Raw genomic sequence first — 20,544 nt, 5'->3', positions numbered from 1 at the left:
CAAGGCTCTCTGCTACCTGAGTGCCGCGACCCACGCAGGACGTGTGTCATTGAGGGCTGTGGGGACCCTGCTGGTCTCCAAAGGAGGGGGCGTCTCCGGCCCTGGGGTGCTCCCTGCCCTGGGGTGTCCCCCGGCTACGTTCCTGTGCAGGGGGGAGGTTGCGGGCCACAGCTCCCACTCTGACAGCTCCTTGTCAGCAGTAATGACCGGCTCTGAGTCCAGCCAGGCCCCAGGGCTTGGTGCTGAGCTCGTTAGGGGGGATTTAATGAGGGCAGGAGGCAGGCGCTGCCTCTGGCTGTTTGTCGCAGCCGCTCTGGCCTCAGCCTGCCTGGACGGCTTGGGTGTTTGCACGGTGCCCCTGGCGGGGCTCATCCTGCTGCCCCCCTCAGCCTCCACCTCTGCCCCATGCTGTGCCCCCAGCTCAGCCCCCAGTCACCACTGGGAGCACAGGTTCCTACTCTGGCACCTGTGTCCACCGTGCTGGAGCTGATGGGACTGGGGCATCCCGATGCTGTTTTACCCCCAGCCCAGGGGCTGAGGCTGCACCCCCTGGAGACAGGGAACCATGGAGGGGCTGCTTGCGCTGCTTTTCCTCGCCTGGGGGCTGGCAAAAAGGCTCCTAGGGCCGAGAACGCCCCGCTGAGGGCCAGATGGAGTAAAGCCGGGGCTGCGGGACGCAGCCGGGAGGTTCCTCCCCCCCCGCCCCTGCTCTGGGTGCGCAGGGTGCCGGCGCGGGCTGCCCCATGCAATGTGGGGGCTCTCCGAGGTGGGGAGAGCCCAGGTGAGAGGGCTGGAGGCTGAGCCTCGCGCCCCTGGTCCTGGCTGCAGTTTGCACCCTCTTCGCGCTGAGGCATCCGGGAGTGCTCCTCGGCTCAACAACAAGCTGCATAAACAGGAGCCTGCAGGCAGCGTTAATTAGTTAAATATTTGGCAAGGCAGAAGGCACAGGAAGAATCTGAACGAGCTGGAGGGGACAATGCGCTGCCCCCTGCCCACAGCAGAGCAGACTCCAGGCATCCAGGGATGATCTGGTCCTGCTGGGAGCAGCACATGCCTGCTGCAGGGCCCGCAGCCCGCCAAGGAGCCCTGGGTCTGCACGGAAAAGGATGCTGGTGAGGAGGGGTCCCCGGGGACCCCCGGCCACCCCACGTTGCCGCCTCACTCGGAGCCATGCAAGCGCGTGGCTCCTTGTTCACAGCCCCTGGTGGGCCCAGTCCAGTGGCCCCAAACTCACGTTTGCGCCATCGGCTCTGCTCATGGCCTCGGTGGTGCAGTAAAACCCACCTGGGCATTAACCAAGGGCAGGGATGAGCTGCAGTGGGGCACAGATTTGCCTCCAGCTGGGGGATGTCCCTGACGAGGGCTGGCAGAGGGATTCTGGCTGGTGCTGGGGTGCTGAGCACCGTCAGCGGGACCTGGCATTTCAGAGCAGCCCCTGCCCCCCCGGCTGCCCCCAGCCCTGACCTCCAGACCGCGGGGTCCGTCCTCCGCAGTCCTCAGACGAGGCTGAAACACCCCAAAGCCCAGCTGGGGAGTGACGACCGTGTGCAGCTTCCGTCCCCACAGCCCCTGTGATGTGAACTAAATCCATCCTAATTAGCACTGATTTGCATGGGGAAATTAAAATTAATCTAGCCTGGGTTCATCGGAATTAGCGATTCTAGTTGGGCACATCAGAAAGTGGCAGACGGACGAACAGGGCAGGACTTGGTACGGTGGGAAGCCGTCTGCCCCCCCGTGCCCTCTCTGGGGCTCTGCCCCAGGCCCCTGTCCTGGCCCCACAAGACCCCAGTACAGGGCTCAGACGCCTGGGGTCAGCCCCGCGCCCTTCCTGGGTGCGGGGGGGGGGTGGTGCATCCCCCCCCCCCCCCCCCGCCTGATCCCATGGCTGTTCCTAGCTGCAGGACAGGGAGGGCAGCGCTTGTCTGGCCCCACCGCCCCATCCCATGCCTGGTTTCTGGCAACGGCAGGAGGGCGAAGGGCACAAAGGGGCCGGTTCCTGCATCTCCAGGGTGGGAGATGCTGCAAGACCCGGGGGTGGGGGGAAACGGGGTGCGACACGACACGGACACGGGTGTGTGATGTACGCACGCATGCACTCATATCAGCAGGCTCCTGTGCGCACATTGCCATGCATGGTCCCGTGCGAGTCCTCGCACACCTACTTCTGTGCATGGCTCCTTACACATCCGCGTGCGTGTGGCCCCTGTGCTTGCCGTGCAGGAGCGCGTTCCTTTGGAGCCCCCGGCCCGGCAGGGAGTGGGCACAGCGGGGGGAGCCCAGGCCATGCCCCCGTCAGCAAATTCCAGTCCCGGCCGCCCCCAGTTCTGGCGTTGCTGGGCCTGGGGGAGCTCCGCAGCTCATTGGTATGGGGTCCGTGGCAGCGCAAGGAGCAGAATTATCAGCACGCTCATGAAAAATTAACCAGGCAAAAACAGGTGGGCAGGAGCTTTGTCTGCTGGGGCTGGGGGGCGGCACGGCGTGGGCAGGCTGGCGTCGTCCAGGCAGCTGCAGGATGGGAGCTGGTGTCTGCCTCTGCTCCACAGGTCATCCCTGCCTGCCGCACGCCTTCCAGCCCCCGAAGCGGGGCCGTCAGTCTGGGATCGTCCCAGACCCGTGGCAGCCGCGTCCCCTGCCCCGTCCCTGTCTGCTGGGGCACGTCTGGTCACGGTGACCCCATCGCTGGCCCTCGGGATTTCAGCCTGGCTGACAGGAGCGAGACCTCCATCTCCTGCGGCTGCATTTGCAAGTCAACCACGAGCTCCGCAGCAGTGGCGGGGGCTACGGGGGGACAGGGACGGGGGCACCCTGGGGAGGGGAGCGGGAACGGAGCAGACCCCGCCATGGAGGGATGAGGCCTTTCGTTGCTGCTCCCCCCCCCCCGGACATCTCTGTCTGGTTTGGGGAGGGGGTGCAGCTTTTCTGTAGAGCTGTTATTGCCACCCACCCCCCCCCCCCCCGCCCATCCACAGGGCTGTAAACACTCAATTAAGCACGAGCGCCTGGTCCTGCCTTCCCTGTCGCTGCTGGTAATTATGTAGGTTTTTCGGTGTCAGGCACCGCGGGGAAGCGCGATTACAGCTAATTGGAGCGGCTCTCCCCAGCCCAGGCCCTTCTGCAGCTGCTGGAGCTGCCATGTGACAGCAGCTCTGCACCCCCCCAGCCCTGAGTCCCCCCCTAGTTCTGCAACATCACCCCCCACCCACCCCCCGATTTACACCCACAGGACGCCTGGGTGCTCCCCACCTGCCCGGCTGGCGATGCGGGGCTGGGTGAGGATCCAGGTGGGTGTCTGTGTGCCAGGCAGACCCTGAAGGTGGGAGTTTGCCCCCCCCCCGAGATATTTCAGGGACCCAGAGGCGCCCTAAAGGCCGCAGAAGGACGGGGTGCACCTGCCCGAAGCACTGCCCGGGGCTCTGCTCTGCGGGCGGGAGCCGGCTCGGCCCCGTGCACCGCACGCAGCACCGAATGCACCCAGGGCGCGTGGGTGCGAGGAGCCCTGAGGCTCCCGGCAAGAACGGGGCGTTCAGCGGGGGGATCGGAGAGCTGGGGGGAGAGGTGGGGGGGGGGGGGGGTGTCAAGGACCCGATGCCGCCCGTCCCGGCAGAGACGCGTCAGGAGCGCAGCGTCTGCCATCGATTTCTTATTACGGAGTTCAGCAAGAAAAATGAGGCGCTGGGGCTGCGGAGCAGCAGCCGCGGTTTGTCGCCTTCGCGCCGTGTCCTGGCGGGGATGGGAATTGACTGGGGCGTCGCTGGCATCACTCGGGGGGGGCTCGGGGGGGGTCGGGTCCTTGGAGCCGTGCGCCACGAGAGGGCGCCGCAGGACCCCCGGCGGGCCCGGGACGCCCCCCGGCGGGCAGCGGGGCCGCGGACACGCGTGGGCTGCTCGTGCAAGGGCACCCGGCCCCGGGGCGCGCGCCCGGGGGGGGCAGGGGTCGGGGTCGTGCCCGTGCCGCGGTCCCGCGTGGGTCGGCAGCAGCTCGGCGGGGACGCCGCGGGGGTCGGGTTGGGCACACGCGTGTCCCCGTGCGTGGGCCGGGCACGCTGCGCAGCACCGTGCACGCCTCGGCCGCGTGCGCCGCTGCTTGGCGCGGCTCCGGCCCCCACCGGTGTCTTTGTGACGGCGAAGGAAGAGGCTATGATGTTCATTAAATTGCATCGAGGCGGCGTTACGGCAATTGGCAGCTGGCGACCCCGGTTATTTATAAAACAGGCTTTGGAAATCACAGCTCTGGGCTCGGGCTTTTCTTCAGAGAATTACGGAAAGAAAAAAAAAATAAACAAAAAGAAAGAAAATAAAAATCGATATCGCAGGACAAGGCCAAGGCGGTGGTTAATCGCAGGGTCGGTTCCAGGAAACGCCTCCGGCAGCCAGGGAAGCGGCAACCTGCCCACTGCCATCCTGCAGCCCCTGCCGGCGGCGCTGGACGCCCCCTCAGCACCCCGGCTGCACCCTGCAGGCCCATGGCTGGGTCTCTGGGGACAAGGAGGGGGTTTGTCTCAGCTGGCGCTCGCAATATCTTGGGGGGTTTGGGGTCCCAAGTTATTAGGGTGGTGCCCCCCCAATCCTGCAGCAGTTGTGGGTCAGGGATCGGCTTTCCTGGTACTCATCACGCAGTGCCCCGTGATTAATGGAGGGAATTAGGATGATAATAGCCCTGTAAATGAAGGTGCCAGCTATAAATGATGTGTGCCTGTGTTGGGTGATGGATGGCACCGGGGCCAGCCCTGGGTGCTGGCAGACAGGCGTGCTCGGAGGCACGCTGCAGCCAGGGCAAGCACGTGGGGGAGCAAGAAGGGGGGGGAGGGGGGGGTCATGATGTCCTAGAGATCAGTGGCATCACGGCACGGGCATGACATCGCACTCAACAGGAGGAGATGTGGGACAATCCCGGCGCGGCAGGGAGGAAGGGGCGAGGTTGCCCCACCGTTACCTGGCTGTGCAGTCCACCATGACGTGTCGCAACAGCGCTGGCGGCGATGCCCTTTGTGGAGCTGCTCCTTCAGGCCCTGTCCCCCCCCACACCCCCCCCTTGCCAGTCCCCTCAACCTGTTCCCGTCCCTGCCCCGCCGGCCGCCTCCTCTCCCTGCAAGGGTCTGGGACCCCCAGCACCCAGCCCCTTCTGCCCGTGCTGAGGCTTGTCCTGCAGCGCGCCTCTGTGGGGCTATGAAATATATCCCGTTAATTCACCATTTAATTATTGGCTGTTTGTTTATTGTTTGTTTGCTTTAGATGATATGAATTTTTTATGATGGTTTCCATTGCGCCCCGGCCAAAAGCCAGGGAGATTTACAGCTTTGGCACGAGCAGCGCCGTGTGGCTCCATCCAGCCCCCCTAAAAAGGGGAAGGGCCTAATTATCAGAGGGGTATGACCCTATTCCTGGGGAGGGTGCAACCCTGTGTCACCCCCACAGGAGGTCTGGGGTCTGCTCTTTGCAGGGCGTGGGGGGTCTGCCTGGGGAGCAAAAAATGGGGGCCAGGAGTGGGGCCAGGGGGGCAGTGAGGAGGCTGTGGGGTGGGGAGGGGGTGTGGAGCTGGCTGGGTGCTGGGGGAGGCACGCGGGGCCGGGGGGGGCTGAGTGCCAAGGCTGGGAGCTGGAGGAAACAGCACGCTCAGGTGCAGGCACGTTCAGCCCCGAGCTGCAGCATCTCCCATTAATGAAGCACTTCATCACCGCGGCGTTGCAGGGGGGGCACCCAATTCGGGATGATAAATTCCCCGCGACGGCCCTGCGCTCGCTTGCAGCAGCCGTGATTCTCCTTCATCTTGAATAATATTTTTGGAGTGGCTGTAAAATACCCGCCGCAGCAGCTGCGAGCAGCATCACCAAGGCCTGGCGGCTCCCCCCGTTCCCCCCACCCTGTTTGTCTCAGCTGCTTTCCCTGACCGGGCTGTACCGGAGAGCCCTTGTATAGGGTCTGGGACCGTGCTGGCACACGTGGGATTGTGTGTTGGTGCGTGTGCAAGCCTACGTCCTGCCCATACAGGTGTGTTAGTGTCCCCGTGGTCACGCACACCTGTTGGGATCGGGGCAGGGGTGTGCGTGTGTCTGTGCACAAACGCGTGCACACAGGCAGGGGGGTGCAGCAGCACGGGGGGTGTCTGTGCACAGGGCGCTGTGAGCGCACGTCCGTGCAGCTCTGCATCTGCAGGTGTGTGCCCCTGCGTGTGCCCGCTCGCTGAGGGCAGGGGCTGTAATTCTGTAATTCTCGTCTCTTGAGGAAGTATCTGAGGGCTTGGTCCACCCCTCCAAGCTCGGACCCTTCCGCTCCGCGTGGTGCCAGGCAGGGGCAGCCATGGAGAGCTCAGAAGGTTTCTATCTGCTTGGATTTATGGTGTCTCCCTCCTGGGGGGGGGCGTGCTGGCATCCTTCCAGCTCTCGGCAGGGCCGAGCCCCTTGAGATGGCCGCTGTCACAGGGGTGGGTTTGCAGCACCCAGGAGAGTGCCCGAGCAGCAGGGCACGAGCTCTAATCACCATGGAAGAGAGAAGTGCGGCACGGAATTAAATGGTCTCTTAATTATAATCATTAATGAGCACGGAGGCAGCTGGGCTTTGCAGGCAGGGAATCCCACTGCTTCTCCAGGGGAAGTCCTGGGCTTGTCTGCAGGGAGCGCAGAGCTCGCGGGGTGCTCCAGAGCAGGCCTGGCTCCGATGGGGTCAGGACCCACCAGCGTCCCAACGCTGCTACGTGCCCGCTTGACACCCCGCCGAGTGCCTCCCCCCGCCAAGGGGATCCCGGCGGTGCCACCCTTGCAACGTGTGTGCATGTGCCCCACCACAAGCCCTCCCGCACAGCTCTGCCCCGACCCTGCCCGCGCACACGCCCGCACCCCCTGCCACCCCCCCTGCGCCGCAGCAGTCGCTGGCAGAGGAAGGCAGCGAAGGACGCGCGCGCTCCTCTGCCGAGGGCAGGATGCACTCTGTCTTGGGGAGTGGCACTTAATCAATCCCATTTCAAAACTCTAATTATATCAACAAAGGCCTCAACACGGCGCTGCTGGCTGTGATTCAGGGCTTGTTTATTTATTTCCACATGCTCCAGAGAAGTTTCTCCCCTTTGTCCTTTTAGACTTTGCTGAGAGAAAGGAGGCGAGGATGGAGTGGACGCGGCGGAGCTGGGCTGTGCGGAGGGGTGGCAGCAGAGCTCTGTGCGTGCACCGGCTGGGCTGGGGGATATGGGGGTGCTGGCCCCCATCAGAAGGGGGTGCATGTCGGGGATCAGCCCGCGCCCATCACATGCAGAAGGGACACTGCCACGTGCTCTGTGCCCCGAGGAGCCGCGGGGCTCAGCCGCTGCAGGGCAGGATGCGGCCAGCAGCCATGGGGATGGATGCGACGTCCCTGCCTGCTGCGCTGGGCTGCCTGCTCCGCCGATCTCCCCAGTCTTTTGTTAAGAGCCAGTGGGTACAAATAACTGGTTTCCATATGCACAGCAGCATCTGTTACTGCCAGGGAGATTTGCATTGCTAAATGTAAATTGGGTGTTATGTCATTTATCATAAAGGGGAGGGTGGCGGGGGGTGCTGAGGGGAGGCAGCAAACATCGGAGAAGTTGTCATAACAAATCACACAACTCATCTTTCGCCCTAGCACAAAGGTGCCGAGCAACCTGGGAGGGCTTTGTATGCGGAGGAGAGGGGCTGGCCCCTCATCCAGACGGGGAAACTGAGGCACAAGTGCTGGGGGAGGGCACCTAGGGGGTGTTGCGGAGAACCCAGACCCAAGGCTGGTCAGTAACCCAGTACAGGAGTTGCTGGAAGGGGCAGAGCGTGGCTGGGGCTCCACAGTGGATGCTCAGCTGCCCGCTTCCAGCTTGCTGCCCCTGGGCTGGGATCCCCGTCCCGCCCCGTCCCTCCCAGCCCTGCTGCAGACGCCTCCCCGTGTGTCCTGCCCTCCTCCAGCCTCGGCCAGCACTCGGAGCCTCACACCACAGCCAGACCTCCGGCCCCGCTCCCTTGCCATGAAGGGCCCCCTGCTCGGAGCCATGTTCTCCCGGCACGTCAAGCGGCACCCCGGAGTGAGTCCCCCACCGCCCCTCCGGCTGGATTCCCTGCATCCTTCTGCCCCTCGCCCCCTCCCAGACCCCTTGGCCCTTACCCCTCCATCTCTCCCTTCCCTCCCCTGGGACGCGTGCCCTGCACCTACCCTCACCCTTCTCCCCTTATCCCTTATTCCTCCTCCACCCACTGCTCCCTTCTCCAGCTCCGCTTCCACCCCAAGCCTCTTCTCAGCCTCCCCTGCCCTCCCCGTGCCATCCCAGGGCTGTTCCCCGCTCGCCCGCTGCCCCCCTTGCACTTGGCCTGCCCGGCTCCTGCAGCATCCCGCAGGTGCTGGGGGTCCTGCCTGTGCCCCACGGGTGAGCCACCCGCGTCCAGCGCCGTTGGGGTGCAGCAGGGCTGGGCTTTGTGGGCTTTGTGCGCGTGGAGGCGTTTGTATCCAGCCACGCTCACTGGCGGCTGCGTGGGTGGACGGAGGGCGCTGCTCCCTGCTCCGGGGGTGTCTTTGGAAGGGGGTGGGAATGGAAGCTGAGCGTGCCGCTGGCCAGCCCCCACAGCCCAGGTCTGATGTGCCGGCTCCTGTCCTTCCAGCCTTCCCCATTCCCTGCCGCCGAAACCTTACAGCCCCTCCAAGAGGACCACAGTTATGTGGCCCTACCCTGCCAGGAAGGTCCCCCCAGGGCAGGGCTCTCGCCCCTGCCAGAGGGTCCCCAGTATCCACCCTGCATCCTGGCAGGGGCTGGTGACCCGCGCAGGGCTGACGAGCTGCCGGCGCCGGGCTGAAAGTCACGTAAGCGCTTGGCAGTCGGGTTTGTGGGGAGGCAGAGCTGCCAGGCTGGAAAGGATGATGAGCCGTGGCCGAGCACCAGGCCGGCCCCGGTGGCGGGAGGCTGGCGGCCAGGCAGGAGGCGCGGGAGGCCGGGGCCTCTCCCGTGATGGAGGATGCCCGGGTGATTCTGCAACTGCCGTGAAAGCGCGGGTGTGCAGCAAGGGCCAGGGCTCTCGTGCCGGCTTCGCAGCACAGCTGCAGGACAGGGATTTGGGGCTTTTCTGCTCATGCCCCACTGCGGAGTCTGCAGCTGTCAGGCAGAGATTTGTGCATGGCTGGAGGGGGCGCAGCAGGGTCCCCGAGCAGCATGCGGGGGGGGGGGCGGTGGGCCTGGATGCCCGTGCCTGAAGCACCTGCAGCCGTCCCGCGGGGCTGGCGCCAGCACGAGTTGCTGTGGCAGTTTCTGAGACGTCGTTCTTCACAAGTGACCCCCCGGGCAGGTACATCGGGGCTCTCACCTTGCAGCAGAGCCCCCCCCCCCACTGCCCACCCGCCTGGCAGCGAGCGGCGGCCTTGCCGTGCCCAAGGAGCCCGGTACCGGTGAGGTACGGGAGCCCTGGCAGGAGAAGCGCCACGGGCACGCTGCCCACACCACCGGGCACCACTCCGGCTGCTCGCCTTTGCATGCGGACCTGCCCCAGGTGCTGGGGCTGGTGCGAAGAACCCCTGGCACGAGCCGCTCAGCCCAGCGCCCTCGCCTCACCTGGCGCCTGCACACATTTGCTTTCTCCTTCCCGTTGCTTTTGCAGCCAGCGTGGTGGGACGAGGGCCAGGTCCCCGCTCTGTCAGTGCTGGCTCTGGCTCTCCACAGGCTCACGGCGAGGTGCGGGTGGTGGCTGTGGCAGGGCTGGGGGGTGCACGAGGTCCTGGGGCACACGTGCCTCACTCTGGACATGGCCATCTGCGGCTCCCACCGTTAGGGTTAAGGGGCAAACGCTCCTGGGCAGCCGAGCCCCACAAATGCATGCCCACAAGCAGCATTTTAACTCTCTGTATGCTTAAGGTCAAACTCGCAACGTCTTATTTATTTCCATGTGCATGGAGGAGGCTGTTCCCAGAACTCTGTAGCCCCCTTGCCTGCCACAAGCCTGGTCCCCCTGCTCCCCCTACCTTTAATTCTTCCCAGGCATTAATTACCCAGAAGGTGTCAGCAGCAGATGGTGAGACGGATCCGTCGCCCCGAATCTCCTCCAACAGACACTGCAATTCTCGGCGCTGTGGAGTTCTCCTTGATTAGCCGGCGCGGCTGGGTAGTGGCTACTGCCAGATCCTCTTGGCACCTGGCCGCACACAGCGCAAAAGATCATTATCTGCTGATGCCTCTAACCTCCCGAATCGGCACCGGCATCTGCCGGGCGAGAGCGCGGCGTGCTGCTTGGCTTGGGCTTTGGCGCTGCAGAGCAGGATGGGGGCCGTGCAGGGGCACTGGGAAGGGTGCGGGGTGGCCAGCTAGGACCGAGGGGCAGGCAGGGAGCCTGTGGGGAGCGGGAGACATTTTATGTCAAGGTGCCTTCCCCACGAGACACCTTCCCTGTGGGGGTGCTTGGTGGAGAACAGCCCAGGGAGGTTCAGCTGGATCCTGCTTTTTGTGTTTTGGAATCCCCCCCCCCCCCCCCGCCAACCCCCCAGCCTCATCCAGGTGGGGAAACTGAGTCACGCACAGTGGGTGGGCGGGTGGGGGTTCGGAGACACTCACTGAGAGCTCGAGCTGCCAAACGGCACTGCAGATATAACCCAAGAGCTCAGGTGCTGGCAATGCAAACCGCGCCGAGCGCGAGGCGCTCGCTGTGCACCGCCGGCCCCCGCTCCCGCGCTGCCACTAATGGGCACGGCGAGGCGCCGGCCGTGTTTGCCTTCCCAGGGGCACAGGTTGGCGGGAGGTTCATTACGTTCCGACCGTCTTCCCTGGCGCGGGGGCCACAGCAATTTGGGGGAGGTCAGAGCTGCTGCGCCTCAGCTCCGATTGAGGCCGCGTCCCCCTGGGCACCGGGGATTGGCAGCGCGAGGAGGGGGGAGCGGAGACGAGGAGATGGAGCCGCTCACCCTGCAGTGGCGAGATGAAAGCCCTGCTTTGGGGGGGGCTGCTTGCAGCGACCCCCGCCATGGTGGCCAGGGCAGCACCGAGGGGGTGGCTGAGTGCCCCCCTCCCCGTGCTGTTACCGCTTCTGCGAGCCCTGCCTTGCACCCAGCAGCACAGCGCGGTGAATGCGGCACCTCAGCGGCAGCAGGGGATGCAGCCCCGGCTGTCCTGTGCTTGGCAGGGACAGGGGACAGGAGGACACCGGGTGCTGGACCTGCGGGGGGGGGGTAGCTTGCTGGGGTGGGGGTCCGTGCCCTGCCTGCAGACCGAAGGGACCCCACGTCCTGGGGGGCACCGCCAGCGAGGTGCGGGTACCCTCAGCTATGCCGGTGAGCACGGGGCCGGGCCGGCAGTGGGGAAGTGATTTCTCATTCTAAACCCAATTCCTCTCCAACATGAGCCGATTTTTCTCTCCCTCTTTTAATTCAGTCACTCAAGCTGACAGCTACACTGTGTACTGCAGCCCAGCTACAGGATTGCTCTGCCATATTTCCCCTGTAAATCTCCCAGTGTGTCAGCTCTCCCTTTCACTCTCCAGTCGGCCTGATAAATATTCATTTTATTGGGGTATTTTTCATTTTTCTCTCTCTCCCTCTGCAGCTCGTTCCCCTCATTGGCTTCATCAGTGTTGGACTGGGCAGCGCTGTGCTGTACTTGCTCAGGCTGGCCCTGTACAGCCCGGACGTCAGGTACGGGGGTGCCGGCACCCAGCCCACACGCACCATGCACCCGGCACAGCGCTGGGGGGGGGGCCGCAAGGTGCTCCCCCCCTGCTCAGACACCTCTGTGGGGGGCTCCGAGGGGTGGGCACGGACCAGCAGCACCGGGGGACGAGGGAAGCCGAGGCGCCGCCTGCCCTGCCCCTGCTTGGGGTTGCCTCAAGGCCCCCAAGGAGGGGAGCGGGAGACGGGCACGTTCCGAGGAAGGGCGGAGAGCAGGGTGGGCGCGGGAGTGACGAGGCAGATAACGGCAGCGTGCGACCGACGGACGGACGGACAGACAGCCAGACAGCCAGCGTGGGGCTGGATGGATCGACAGAGGGCCAGAGAGAGAGAGGGCTGCGAAAACAGTGGGACAGCCGGCTGCCGAAGGGCTGGGGCGCGAGGTTGGAGGGGCGGCCAGGCAGATAAAAAAGCGTGCACGGACGAATGGCGAAGGGGAGGAAGATGAGGTGTTAGGATAGATTGATGAGGAACAGGGGCTGGATGGATTGGCACAGCGAAAGGCAGGCACGCTGCGGCGTGCGAGGCAGGGTTTTTTTTTTTTTCCTTTCCCTTATAACTGAGTGGCCCACGGTCCCTGCAGCCCCACGCTGTCTAATGCCTATCTAATATTTGTTTGCTCCGGGTAAAACGCTCATTGATTTAATTTGATGCCAGCTGCCCAGGGTACTTAGCTCAGCAATTAGCAGATCCAGGCACCTTGTCTTTGATGGTGGAAGCGCAGGGGTGTGCGCGTGTTTGTCAAGGGGGGGTGGGGGGGGGGGATAAAACAACGGCAGCCCGCCCAGCACATTAATGCCACTAAACAGCTCCAGGGGTCTGCAATCGCAGCGCAGCTCCCCCCTCCCTGCCCCAGCACACGCATCTTCCGAGATGGAAAATTCTGCTCTTGGCCAACACCAGCGGATTGCAGGGGGAGGGGGGAGGGGGAGGACAGGAGCTGCTTTCTCCAGGGTCCCATCCCACGGCTCTGCTGGCCTTCTGCAACCCCCCTGGGGCAGGACAGAGCGGTTCCTCCTTGGTCGGAAGCCAGTCGGAGCCCCCGACCCGCCGGCACAGCAGATGCGACGACGGTGTCCGGGATTAGCCCTGCCCGGAGATAGGGCTGGGGGCACCCGTGGGGGTGAAATGGGGAGGGGGTGTCTGCGGGGCCCTACCCCTCCCCTTACAGGTGCTGACAGCCCCATCACTTCTTGCAGCTGGGACCGAAAAAATAACCCCGAACCCTGGAATAAGCTGGGCCCCACGGACCAGTATAAAGTGAGCACTGGGGTGAACTGGGGGGGCCTGGCTCTCTGGGGAGGGGGGCACGGGCACCTTTCAGGGACCAGCACCACGCTGTGCTTGGGGAAGAGGCGGGAACAGCATCAACCCTGGGCTGGAGGCAGGGGGGCACAAGCCCTTGAATGCCCCCACCCCTGCTCATACCCCTCCCCTTTCCAGTTCATGGCAGTTTCCACCGACTACAAGAGCCTCAAGAAGGACCGGCCCAGCTTCTGAGCTGCTGCCTCGTGCCAGCCCCCCCAGCACCTTCTGCAGCCCCCCCCAGCACCGCCGGCCTGCTCCACAACAGCCCCAGCACCAGGCTGGGCCCCTGCACCAAGCCCCCTCACTCCAGGCCCCCCTGTCCTGCCCCGCAGCAGCCGCTGCTTGCACCACCTCTCCCCGCCAGCCCCCTCTGCACCAGACACGTAGACCGGCAATAAATAAATCACTGAGGGGAGCGAGGAGGATGGCTCGTGGCTTCCCAGGCCCATCAACACAGGAGCGGTCCAACACCCCACGCCCCGCGAGGGCCGGGGGCTCGCGTCCCGCTGGAGGCCGCGGTTCCCAGCCCTGACCCCTCGGCGCCGCGCTTCCGCTCTCCCACGCTCCAGGGGTGCCCCCGGAGCTCCCCCGCGAGGGTCCTGGCCCATGGGGAGGCCACAGGAAGCCAGATCTGGGGAGGAAAAAGAGGAGGAATGGAGGGGGGGTTGAACGCAACCAGACGCAGCGCATGCACGCGCCTGTTCCCCGCCCCGGGGCCTACGTGCCCCACGGCACGGCCTGGCCTTTGCCACGGGCAGGGGGGGGCCTGTCCGGTGCTGTTTGGTTTGGCCAAGAAGGAGAATTAAAGGCCAGGATTTTAGGAAGCGACGAGCGGGACGTGCCTAGGGCTGGCAGCGGGGGGGCTGCCGAGGCTCCGCCACCTCCAGCCAGGCCAGGACCCTGGGGGCTGCCACTTTCCTCACACCCCATGGCACGAGGGGCACAGGGAGGGGTACTGGGGGAGCACTGGGGTAGGGGAGAGGGACACAGGGGACAACTGGGGGCACTGGGACCGCGTCTGGTGATGACTGGGGGCCTGGGGATGCCATCGGCCGCGTCCTCCCCCCGTCTCCAGCCCCAGCTCAGTGCAGCCCACACACCTCCAGGCAGGCAGGCTCTGCCCCCACTTTTATTAGCGAACCTCCCCTACGGAAAATTGCAAGACTTCCTCGGGCAGAAGGGAGGAGGCTGGAGCCAGGATTGGTCCCGTCCCACACCCCACGGGGGTTGGTTGGTCTCTAGACCCTAACACTGAGCAGGATGGGGGGGCACCCAGGGAGAGGAGGTGCCCAGCCCCAGAGGTGCTGGTGGGGACGAAGGAGAGCAGGGAATGCATGGGATGGGTTCGGCTCCCCCTCGCCCCTGAGTCCAGGCCTGGCAGGAGGGGCAAGAGCCCCCCCTCAGCGGTCACTGAAGCCAGGCATGGGGAAGGCACGAGCAAAGGTCTCCACGCGCTGGCGCAGCTCTGCCAAGCGCCGCTGCGTCTCCGCATCCTGCAGCAAGAAGGTCTTGAACTCCTGGAGCTTGCCTGGGTGCAGAAGGGAGAGGGGGGAGCAGGTGAGAGGGGCATGGGGGGGGCACAGCAGCCCCATCCTGCCCCAAACAGAGCGGTGCCCACTCGCAGCCACAGCCAGGGCCCTGCTAACTCACTGGTTTTGCTCTTGACATCCAGGGCCAGCGCTATGCCTTCATCGATGAATCCCACCACTTTCTGGAAATCCTCCTCGCGGAAGTGGCGGGAGGTCAGCGCGGGGGCCCCTAGGGACACATCAGGGCTGTGAGCTACACCAGGGGGTACACCCACCGGGAGCCAAACCCACCAAGGTGCTCCCAAGGTCCCTGAAGTGGTCCCAGGCCCCTTCCCATAAGGGGTCCTCAAAGAGGGGTGGAGGGGAAGGGAGACACCCTGGAGAGACAACAACCTGGGGACCCCTCCCCAGGGAAGGGGCTGGGTGGGGGCAGGAATCTCCTTCCCAGAACAAGGCCTGTCCCTCACCCAGGCGCAGCCCTCCCGGCGTGAGCGCGCTCTTGTCCCCCGGGCACGTGTTCTTGTTGGCCGTGATGGAGACGAGCTCCAGGACTCGCTCGGCCCGGGCGCCATCGATGCCCTTGGGCCGCAGGTCCACCAGCACCAGGTGGTTGTCGGTGCCACCTGGGGAGCAAGGGACACAAGGTGAACGGTGACAGCCCCTGTCCCCTGCAGCCCCCCTCCCTCTGTGCCACCTTCAGAGCCCTGTCCCGCATCCTCAGCCCCCTTCCCCTTGTCCCCTGCGGCCAGGACGGAGGCACTACCTGACACCAGGGTGTACCCGCGCTGCAGCAGCGCCTGTGCCATGGCTTTGGCGTTCCTCAGCACCTGCTGGCAGTACTGGCGGAACGCAGGAGAGCTGGCCTGGGGGGGACAGACCGCGTCCATCAGCACGGGGCCTGGCCCAGCCCAGCCCAGCCCTGGATCCTCCCCCCGCAGACCTGCTTGAGGGCCACAGCTACGGCAGCGATGGCGTGGTTGTGGGGCCCCCCTTGCAGGGAGGGGAAGACGGCGAAGTTGATCCTGTCCTCCAGGTCATAGAGCGTCTCCTTGCCCGTCTTCTTATCCACCGAGCGCACACCCTTGCGATAGAAGATGAGTCCTGACCTGTGGGCAAGAGAGCATGGCACTGCTCCTCCCAGCACAGCCGGGCCCCTCTGCACCAGCGCAGCACCAACGCCGTCACCATGCTGCTCTGGGCCTGCCGGGTGTCCTCCCTCCTGCCCCAGGTCCGGGGGCTGCCCCCAGACAGAGCATGAAAATCAAACTCTGCTTTGCACCCCCCACGGGGCGCTGGAGCCTTCCCGGGGACGGCAGCGGGATGCGGCCTCACCTGGCGCCACGCAGGGTCTTGTGCGTGGTGCTGGTCACCAGGTCCGCGTGCTCAAAGGGCGACGGGATGGCCTTGGCAGCCACCAGCCCGCTGATGTGTGCCATGTCCGCCAGCAGGTACGCCTTCACCTCCTCGCACACCTGGGGACGTGGCAGTCAGGGGCTGGCCCCATCCCCGCGGTGCGCCTGCACCCGGGTAGCGAGGGGCTCCTGTCCCCGCGGCGCCGCGCCGCTTCCCCGCACCTTCTTCATGCGAGCGTAGTCGATGAGGCGGGCGTACGCACTGGTGCCAGCGATGACAAGGCGAGGACGGAAGAGCCGCGCCGTCACCTCCAGCTGGTCGTAGTCGATCAGCCCCGTGGCTGGCTGCAAGGGATGGACAGGCAGAGGGATGACAGACACACACCTCCCCTCGCAGCTCTGAGCACGGCGCGGCCGAGAGCTCGCGGAGCATCGCACAACACAAGGACGCGGCACACGGGGGCAGCGGGACAGGGGATGGCAGGGGTGCTGGGGCACCCCAGGGGCTCAGCCAGCCACCCCCCGACTCACATCGAGCTTGTAGGGCATCGACTCAAAGAAGATGGACGTGGCTGAGATCCTCTTGACATCTGACATGTACCCGTGCGTGAGGCTGCGGGGGAAGGCAGAGGTGCGGGATGAGGCTGGGACCCCCCCAAGGGGTGCAGACTCCCGGCTGCCTCACCCCGGCACCTACTGGCCCCCGTCGGGCAGGTCCAGCCCCATCAGGCGGTCGTGGGGCTGCAGCAGGGCTGTGTAGGCTGCAAAGTTGGCCGGAGACCCCGAGTAGGGCTGAACATTCACGCCCCAGCGGGCAGGGTCCAGGTCAAACGCCTCCAGAGCCCGCTGCTCGCACAGCAGCTCGATCTGGTCCACCACCTCGGCTCCCCCGTAGTACCTGGGGGGGAAAAAGGAGGTGATTATAGGGTATCCCCCTCTGCAAACCCCACTGGGGACCTTGGGGGAGAGGAGAGCTTCCCTTCTGGTACACCCCTGCCGGCCCTGGGGTCCCTGTGACCCTTCCTGCAGCTGAATCCCGACTGCAGGGGGACCCCTGACGCTGCCAGCACCCCCCGGCCAAGCCCAGAGCCCGTGCCCCCCCTTTACCTCTTGCCCGGGTATCCCTCCGAGTACTTGTTGTTGAGGCAGGAGCCCAGGGCCTCCAGCGCTGCCCGGCTGCAGAAATTCTGGGGAAGAAGAGGCTCAGAGTCGGGGTGCCACAGCTCACGGGAGACGGACCACTGCCGCCCCCGCTCCCAGCGCCCCCTATCCCACCTCAGACCCCCTACTCCACCTCAGAGGCAATGAGCTCCAGCCCTCGGCACTGCCGATCCTTCTCCTTCTGGACCAGGGACCACATCTCGGGGTCGCTCTCGGCAAGGCTCTCCTGCCCCGTCCAGCCAGGCAGGCGCCCGACGGCTGCTGCCGCGGCCGTGCCATGCCGCGCTCGCCAGCTGCCAGCACCCAGCTGGGCGCATCGCTGCAGAGCCTGCGCGGGACGGGGGGGGCTCAGAGGTTGCCACCCCTCACGGGCAGCTGCCAGGCCCCAATACCCCCCCCGAGCACCCTCGGAGCTGTGAGCAGCAGCACGAGGAGCAGGACCCCGGTGCTCTGGCTCCCGCTGCCACCCCAGAGGGTGGGTGTGGGCAAGTGGGACCCCCCGCCCCCCGGGGCTACCCCAGCCCATAGGCAGAGCTGGAGCAGCTCCGGTGAAGGAGCAGCAGCAACGGCACCAAAACCTGCTGCGGGTACGCGAGGGCGCATGCAGGGGAGCTGCACGTGCGTACACGTGGGCATCTGGTGGCATGGGGGGGGGCCACCAGGACAGACGGACCCCGGGACAGATGGACCCCAGGACAGATGGACCCCGGGACAGAGGGACCCCCAGCCCCAGGGGACCGGGACCCCAGGACCCTTCGGTGCGCAACGGCAACCGGCAGAGCCACGGGGTCAGCCGGGGTTGGGGGGGGGGGGAGCCCACAGATCCTGGGGGAGCCCTGTGTCTGTGCTGGGGGGGGGGGGGACACCCCGCGCACCCCCATCCCCGTTCCCCACCGACGGCTTCGTGCCCGGGGGGGGGATCCCCACGCACGTGTGCGGCCCCGTCCCGGTGCCGGGTGATGTAACCGCCGCCGCCCCATTGCATCACCCGCCGGGCCGCGGCCCCCCCCCGGAGCGGAGCCGCCCCCGTCCCGCCCCGTCGGGCAGGGGCCAAGGGCCGGCGGCTGCCCCCGGGGTCGGCCCCGCGGCCCGGGACTTTGGGACGGACGCGAAGGTCGCGGGGGGGGGGAGGTGGGAGGGGGGGGGGGCACGGGGCGGGGGTGGAGTAGGGGGCAGTGGGGGGGGGGTAAAGGGCACGGCTGGAAGGGACGAGATGCAAACGGGGGGCGGAGACGGGGGCGGGGCGTGCCGGGACCCCCTGCGGGCAGCGGGACCCCCGCAAGCACCTGGACCCCCAGTGAGCACCGGGACCCCCCCCCCGCGGGCATCGGGACCCCCCCGGGCATCGGGACCTCCACGTGCACCGGGACCCCCCCGAGCACCGGGACCCCCCCCAGCACCGGGACCTCCCCGAGCACCGGGACTCCCCCGAGCACCGGGACCCCCCCGAGCACCGGGACCCCCCCCAGCACCGGGACCCCCCCCAGCACCGGGACCCCCCCGAGCACCGGGACCCCCTGCGGAAACCGGCAACCCCGTGAACACCGGCCCCCCCCGCCCCAGACACCGGGCCCCCCCCCCAGACACCGGGCCCCCCACCTGTACTGCCCCCCCCCCGCCCCCCCGAGCACCGGGCCCGGCCATCAGGAGCCCCCCCTCGAGCACCGGGACCTCCCTGCGGGCACCGGGCCCCCGAGGGCACCGTGCCCCCCCCCCGGCTCACCGTGCCCCCCCCCCGACTCACCGTGCCCAGGCGCAGAGGCCACATCGCGGCCGGCTGCAGGCGGGTCCCGGCCGGGTCCCGGTGCCGTCCCCCGGTGCCGTCCCCGGGCCCTGCCCCGCCCCCCCGGGGGGCGGGGCCGAGGGGCTGCCGGTACCGCGGGGCACGCCGGGAACCGGGGTCTGGGCCCCCTCCCGGCGGGGGGGGTGGTCCCGGGTCCGGTTCCGCCCCCCCCCCGCCTTTCCCCCCCCCATCCGCCGCTCGGCACGCCGCACGGAGGCTTTTTCCATTTTTTCCTTTTTATTTTTGTCATTTTGCTTTTTTTTTTTAATTATTTTTTTTAACTTTCTTTTTTCTTTTTCTCCGTTTTAATTTTTCTCTTAAAAAAAAAAAAAATCCGGAGAAGCCCCCTCCGGAGCCGGGCTGGGGGACAGGGACCCCCCCCCCGAACCCCCTCCCCACGGCCCCTGGGGGGCTTAGGGGGTGGGCAGGGCCCTCCCGGCGGGCGGGGGTCTGCGGGTGGGGGGGTCTCGGGGTGCTGCCCCCCCCCCCCCACCTTGGGGACCCCCGGGGGTGTCACCGTGTACGCGCGGCCCGGCTGCCCCCGGGACCCGCCGGGACAGAGCCCACGCGCGGGGCTGAGCCCGGCCACGGTGGGGAACGGGGAGGGGGGACCGGGGGGGGGCAGGCAGCCCCCGGATTACCCGGGGGGGGGGGGGGCACCCGCCTCCGCGCTCGCCGGCCGTCAGCCGAAGTAGGGCTTCTCGTGCTGGAAGTTGGAGTCGGGGCAGACCTTCTGCACCAGCTTGTAGTCGATGCTGAGGAAGGAGATGAAGATGCAGATGACCTTGAAGGGCTTGGCGCAGAGCCAGGCGGCGTGGCTCTGCGTGTGCTCGGTGAAGCACACCTTGGAGGGGTCGTAGAGGCAGGGCTTGTTCTTCCGCGCCCGGTTGGTCTTCTCGTACTCCACGTGGCAGTTGAGGGCCTTGGCCGGGCGCCCCTCCGGTAGGGTGCTCTGCTGGGGGGGCAGGCGAGGGGGCGGCGGGGGCGCCGGCACCAGTACCTCGAAGCCCACCGCCTTGGAGGGGGGCACGATGCTGACCGAGACGTTGCCCAGGCTGGAGGAGTTGTGGCGGAAATAGACGCTGAAGGTCCCGTTGATGTGGTCCACGATCTTCCCCGTCACCAGCAGGCTGAACTTGAGCGTCTTGATGTTGAAGTAGAAGTCGCCCCAGCCGAAGATCTTCTTGGTGCGGCCGGACTTGAGCGTGGGCTTGCGCCGTGCGCGGGGGCTCAGCAGCTCCCCGGCCGTCCCGTTCTTCTGCCAGTCCCAGGGGCTCTGCGCCGCACCGATGGGCTGCCCGGCGCCCCGGGGGAGCTCGGCCGGCATCAGCCGCCCGGGGTCGAGCATCGGGGGCTTTAGGGTGCCATAGGGGACATCCTTGAGGAGGCCAGAGGTGCCCAGCTCCAGGTACCCTAGGGTCTTGGCGATGTGGCCCTCAGCGCACATGGTCTGGGAAAGAGGGCAGAGGCTGCACGAGTGTGTGCTGCCACCCCTCCATCATCCTCCTGCCTGGCCCCACACGTGCATCCCCCCTGCACCATGCATCCTTCCTGCACCGTGCATCCCCCCTGCACCGTGCATCCCCCCTGCACCCTGCATCCCCCCTGCACCGTGCATCCCCCCTGCACCCTGCATCCCCCCTGCACCGTGCATCCCCCCTGCACCCTGCATCCCCCCTGCACCGTGCATCCCCCCTGCACCGTGCATCCCTCCTGCACCGTGCATCCCCCCTGCACCGTGCATCCCTCCTGCACCGTGCATCCCTCCTGCGCCCTG

At 66.5% G+C, this 20,544-nt stretch overlaps 3 protein-coding genes across 4 annotated transcripts; 1 reads left to right on the top strand and 2 right to left on the bottom strand.

Annotated features, from left to right (window-relative positions):
* The first annotated feature begins 7,871 nt into the window (after positions 1–7,871).
* Positions 7,872–13,357, top strand: NDUFA4L2 (NDUFA4 mitochondrial complex associated like 2). Its single transcript, XM_083814539.1, has 4 exons — positions 7,872–8,023; positions 11,513–11,601; positions 12,834–12,894; positions 13,078–13,357. Exons 1-4 carry the CDS (start codon positions 7,967–7,969, stop codon positions 13,132–13,134), a joined length of 264 nt encoding a protein of 87 aa, XP_083670665.1. The 5' UTR covers positions 7,872–7,966; the 3' UTR covers positions 13,135–13,357.
* A 688-nt stretch (positions 13,358–14,045) lies between these two features.
* Positions 14,046–18,885, bottom strand: SHMT2 (serine hydroxymethyltransferase 2). 2 transcript variants are annotated; one of them, XM_083814538.1, is made up of 12 exons: positions 18,729–18,885; positions 17,118–17,312; positions 16,931–17,010; positions 16,521–16,721; positions 16,355–16,436; positions 16,046–16,168; positions 15,804–15,943; positions 15,412–15,577; positions 15,235–15,334; positions 14,939–15,094; positions 14,593–14,700; positions 14,046–14,470 (listed from the first exon to the last, which is right to left on the bottom strand). In XM_083814538.1, exons 1-12 carry the CDS (start codon positions 18,750–18,752, stop codon positions 14,343–14,345), a joined length of 1,503 nt encoding a protein of 500 aa, XP_083670664.1. In that variant the 5' UTR covers positions 18,753–18,885; the 3' UTR covers positions 14,046–14,342. The 2 variants fall into 2 exon arrangements, with proteins under 2 accessions (XP_083670664.1, XP_083670663.1); XM_083814537.1 differs by having other exon boundaries at positions 18,708–18,767.
* A 72-nt stretch (positions 18,886–18,957) lies between these two features.
* Positions 18,958–20,336, bottom strand: NXPH4 (neurexophilin 4). Its single transcript, XM_083814536.1, has one exon. The coding sequence runs from the start codon at positions 20,212–20,214 to the stop codon at positions 19,450–19,452; it is 765 nt and encodes a 254-aa protein (XP_083670662.1). The 5' UTR covers positions 20,215–20,336; the 3' UTR covers positions 18,958–19,449.
* Positions 20,337–20,544: the final 208 nt, after the last annotated feature.

This window comes from Anser anser, assembly GCF_964211835.1.
Source record: "Anser anser genome assembly, chromosome: 30".
NCBI classification, from domain to species: Eukaryota; Metazoa; Chordata; class Aves; order Anseriformes; family Anatidae; genus Anser; species Anser anser.
This window is presented reverse-complemented; position numbering and strand designations above follow the sequence as displayed.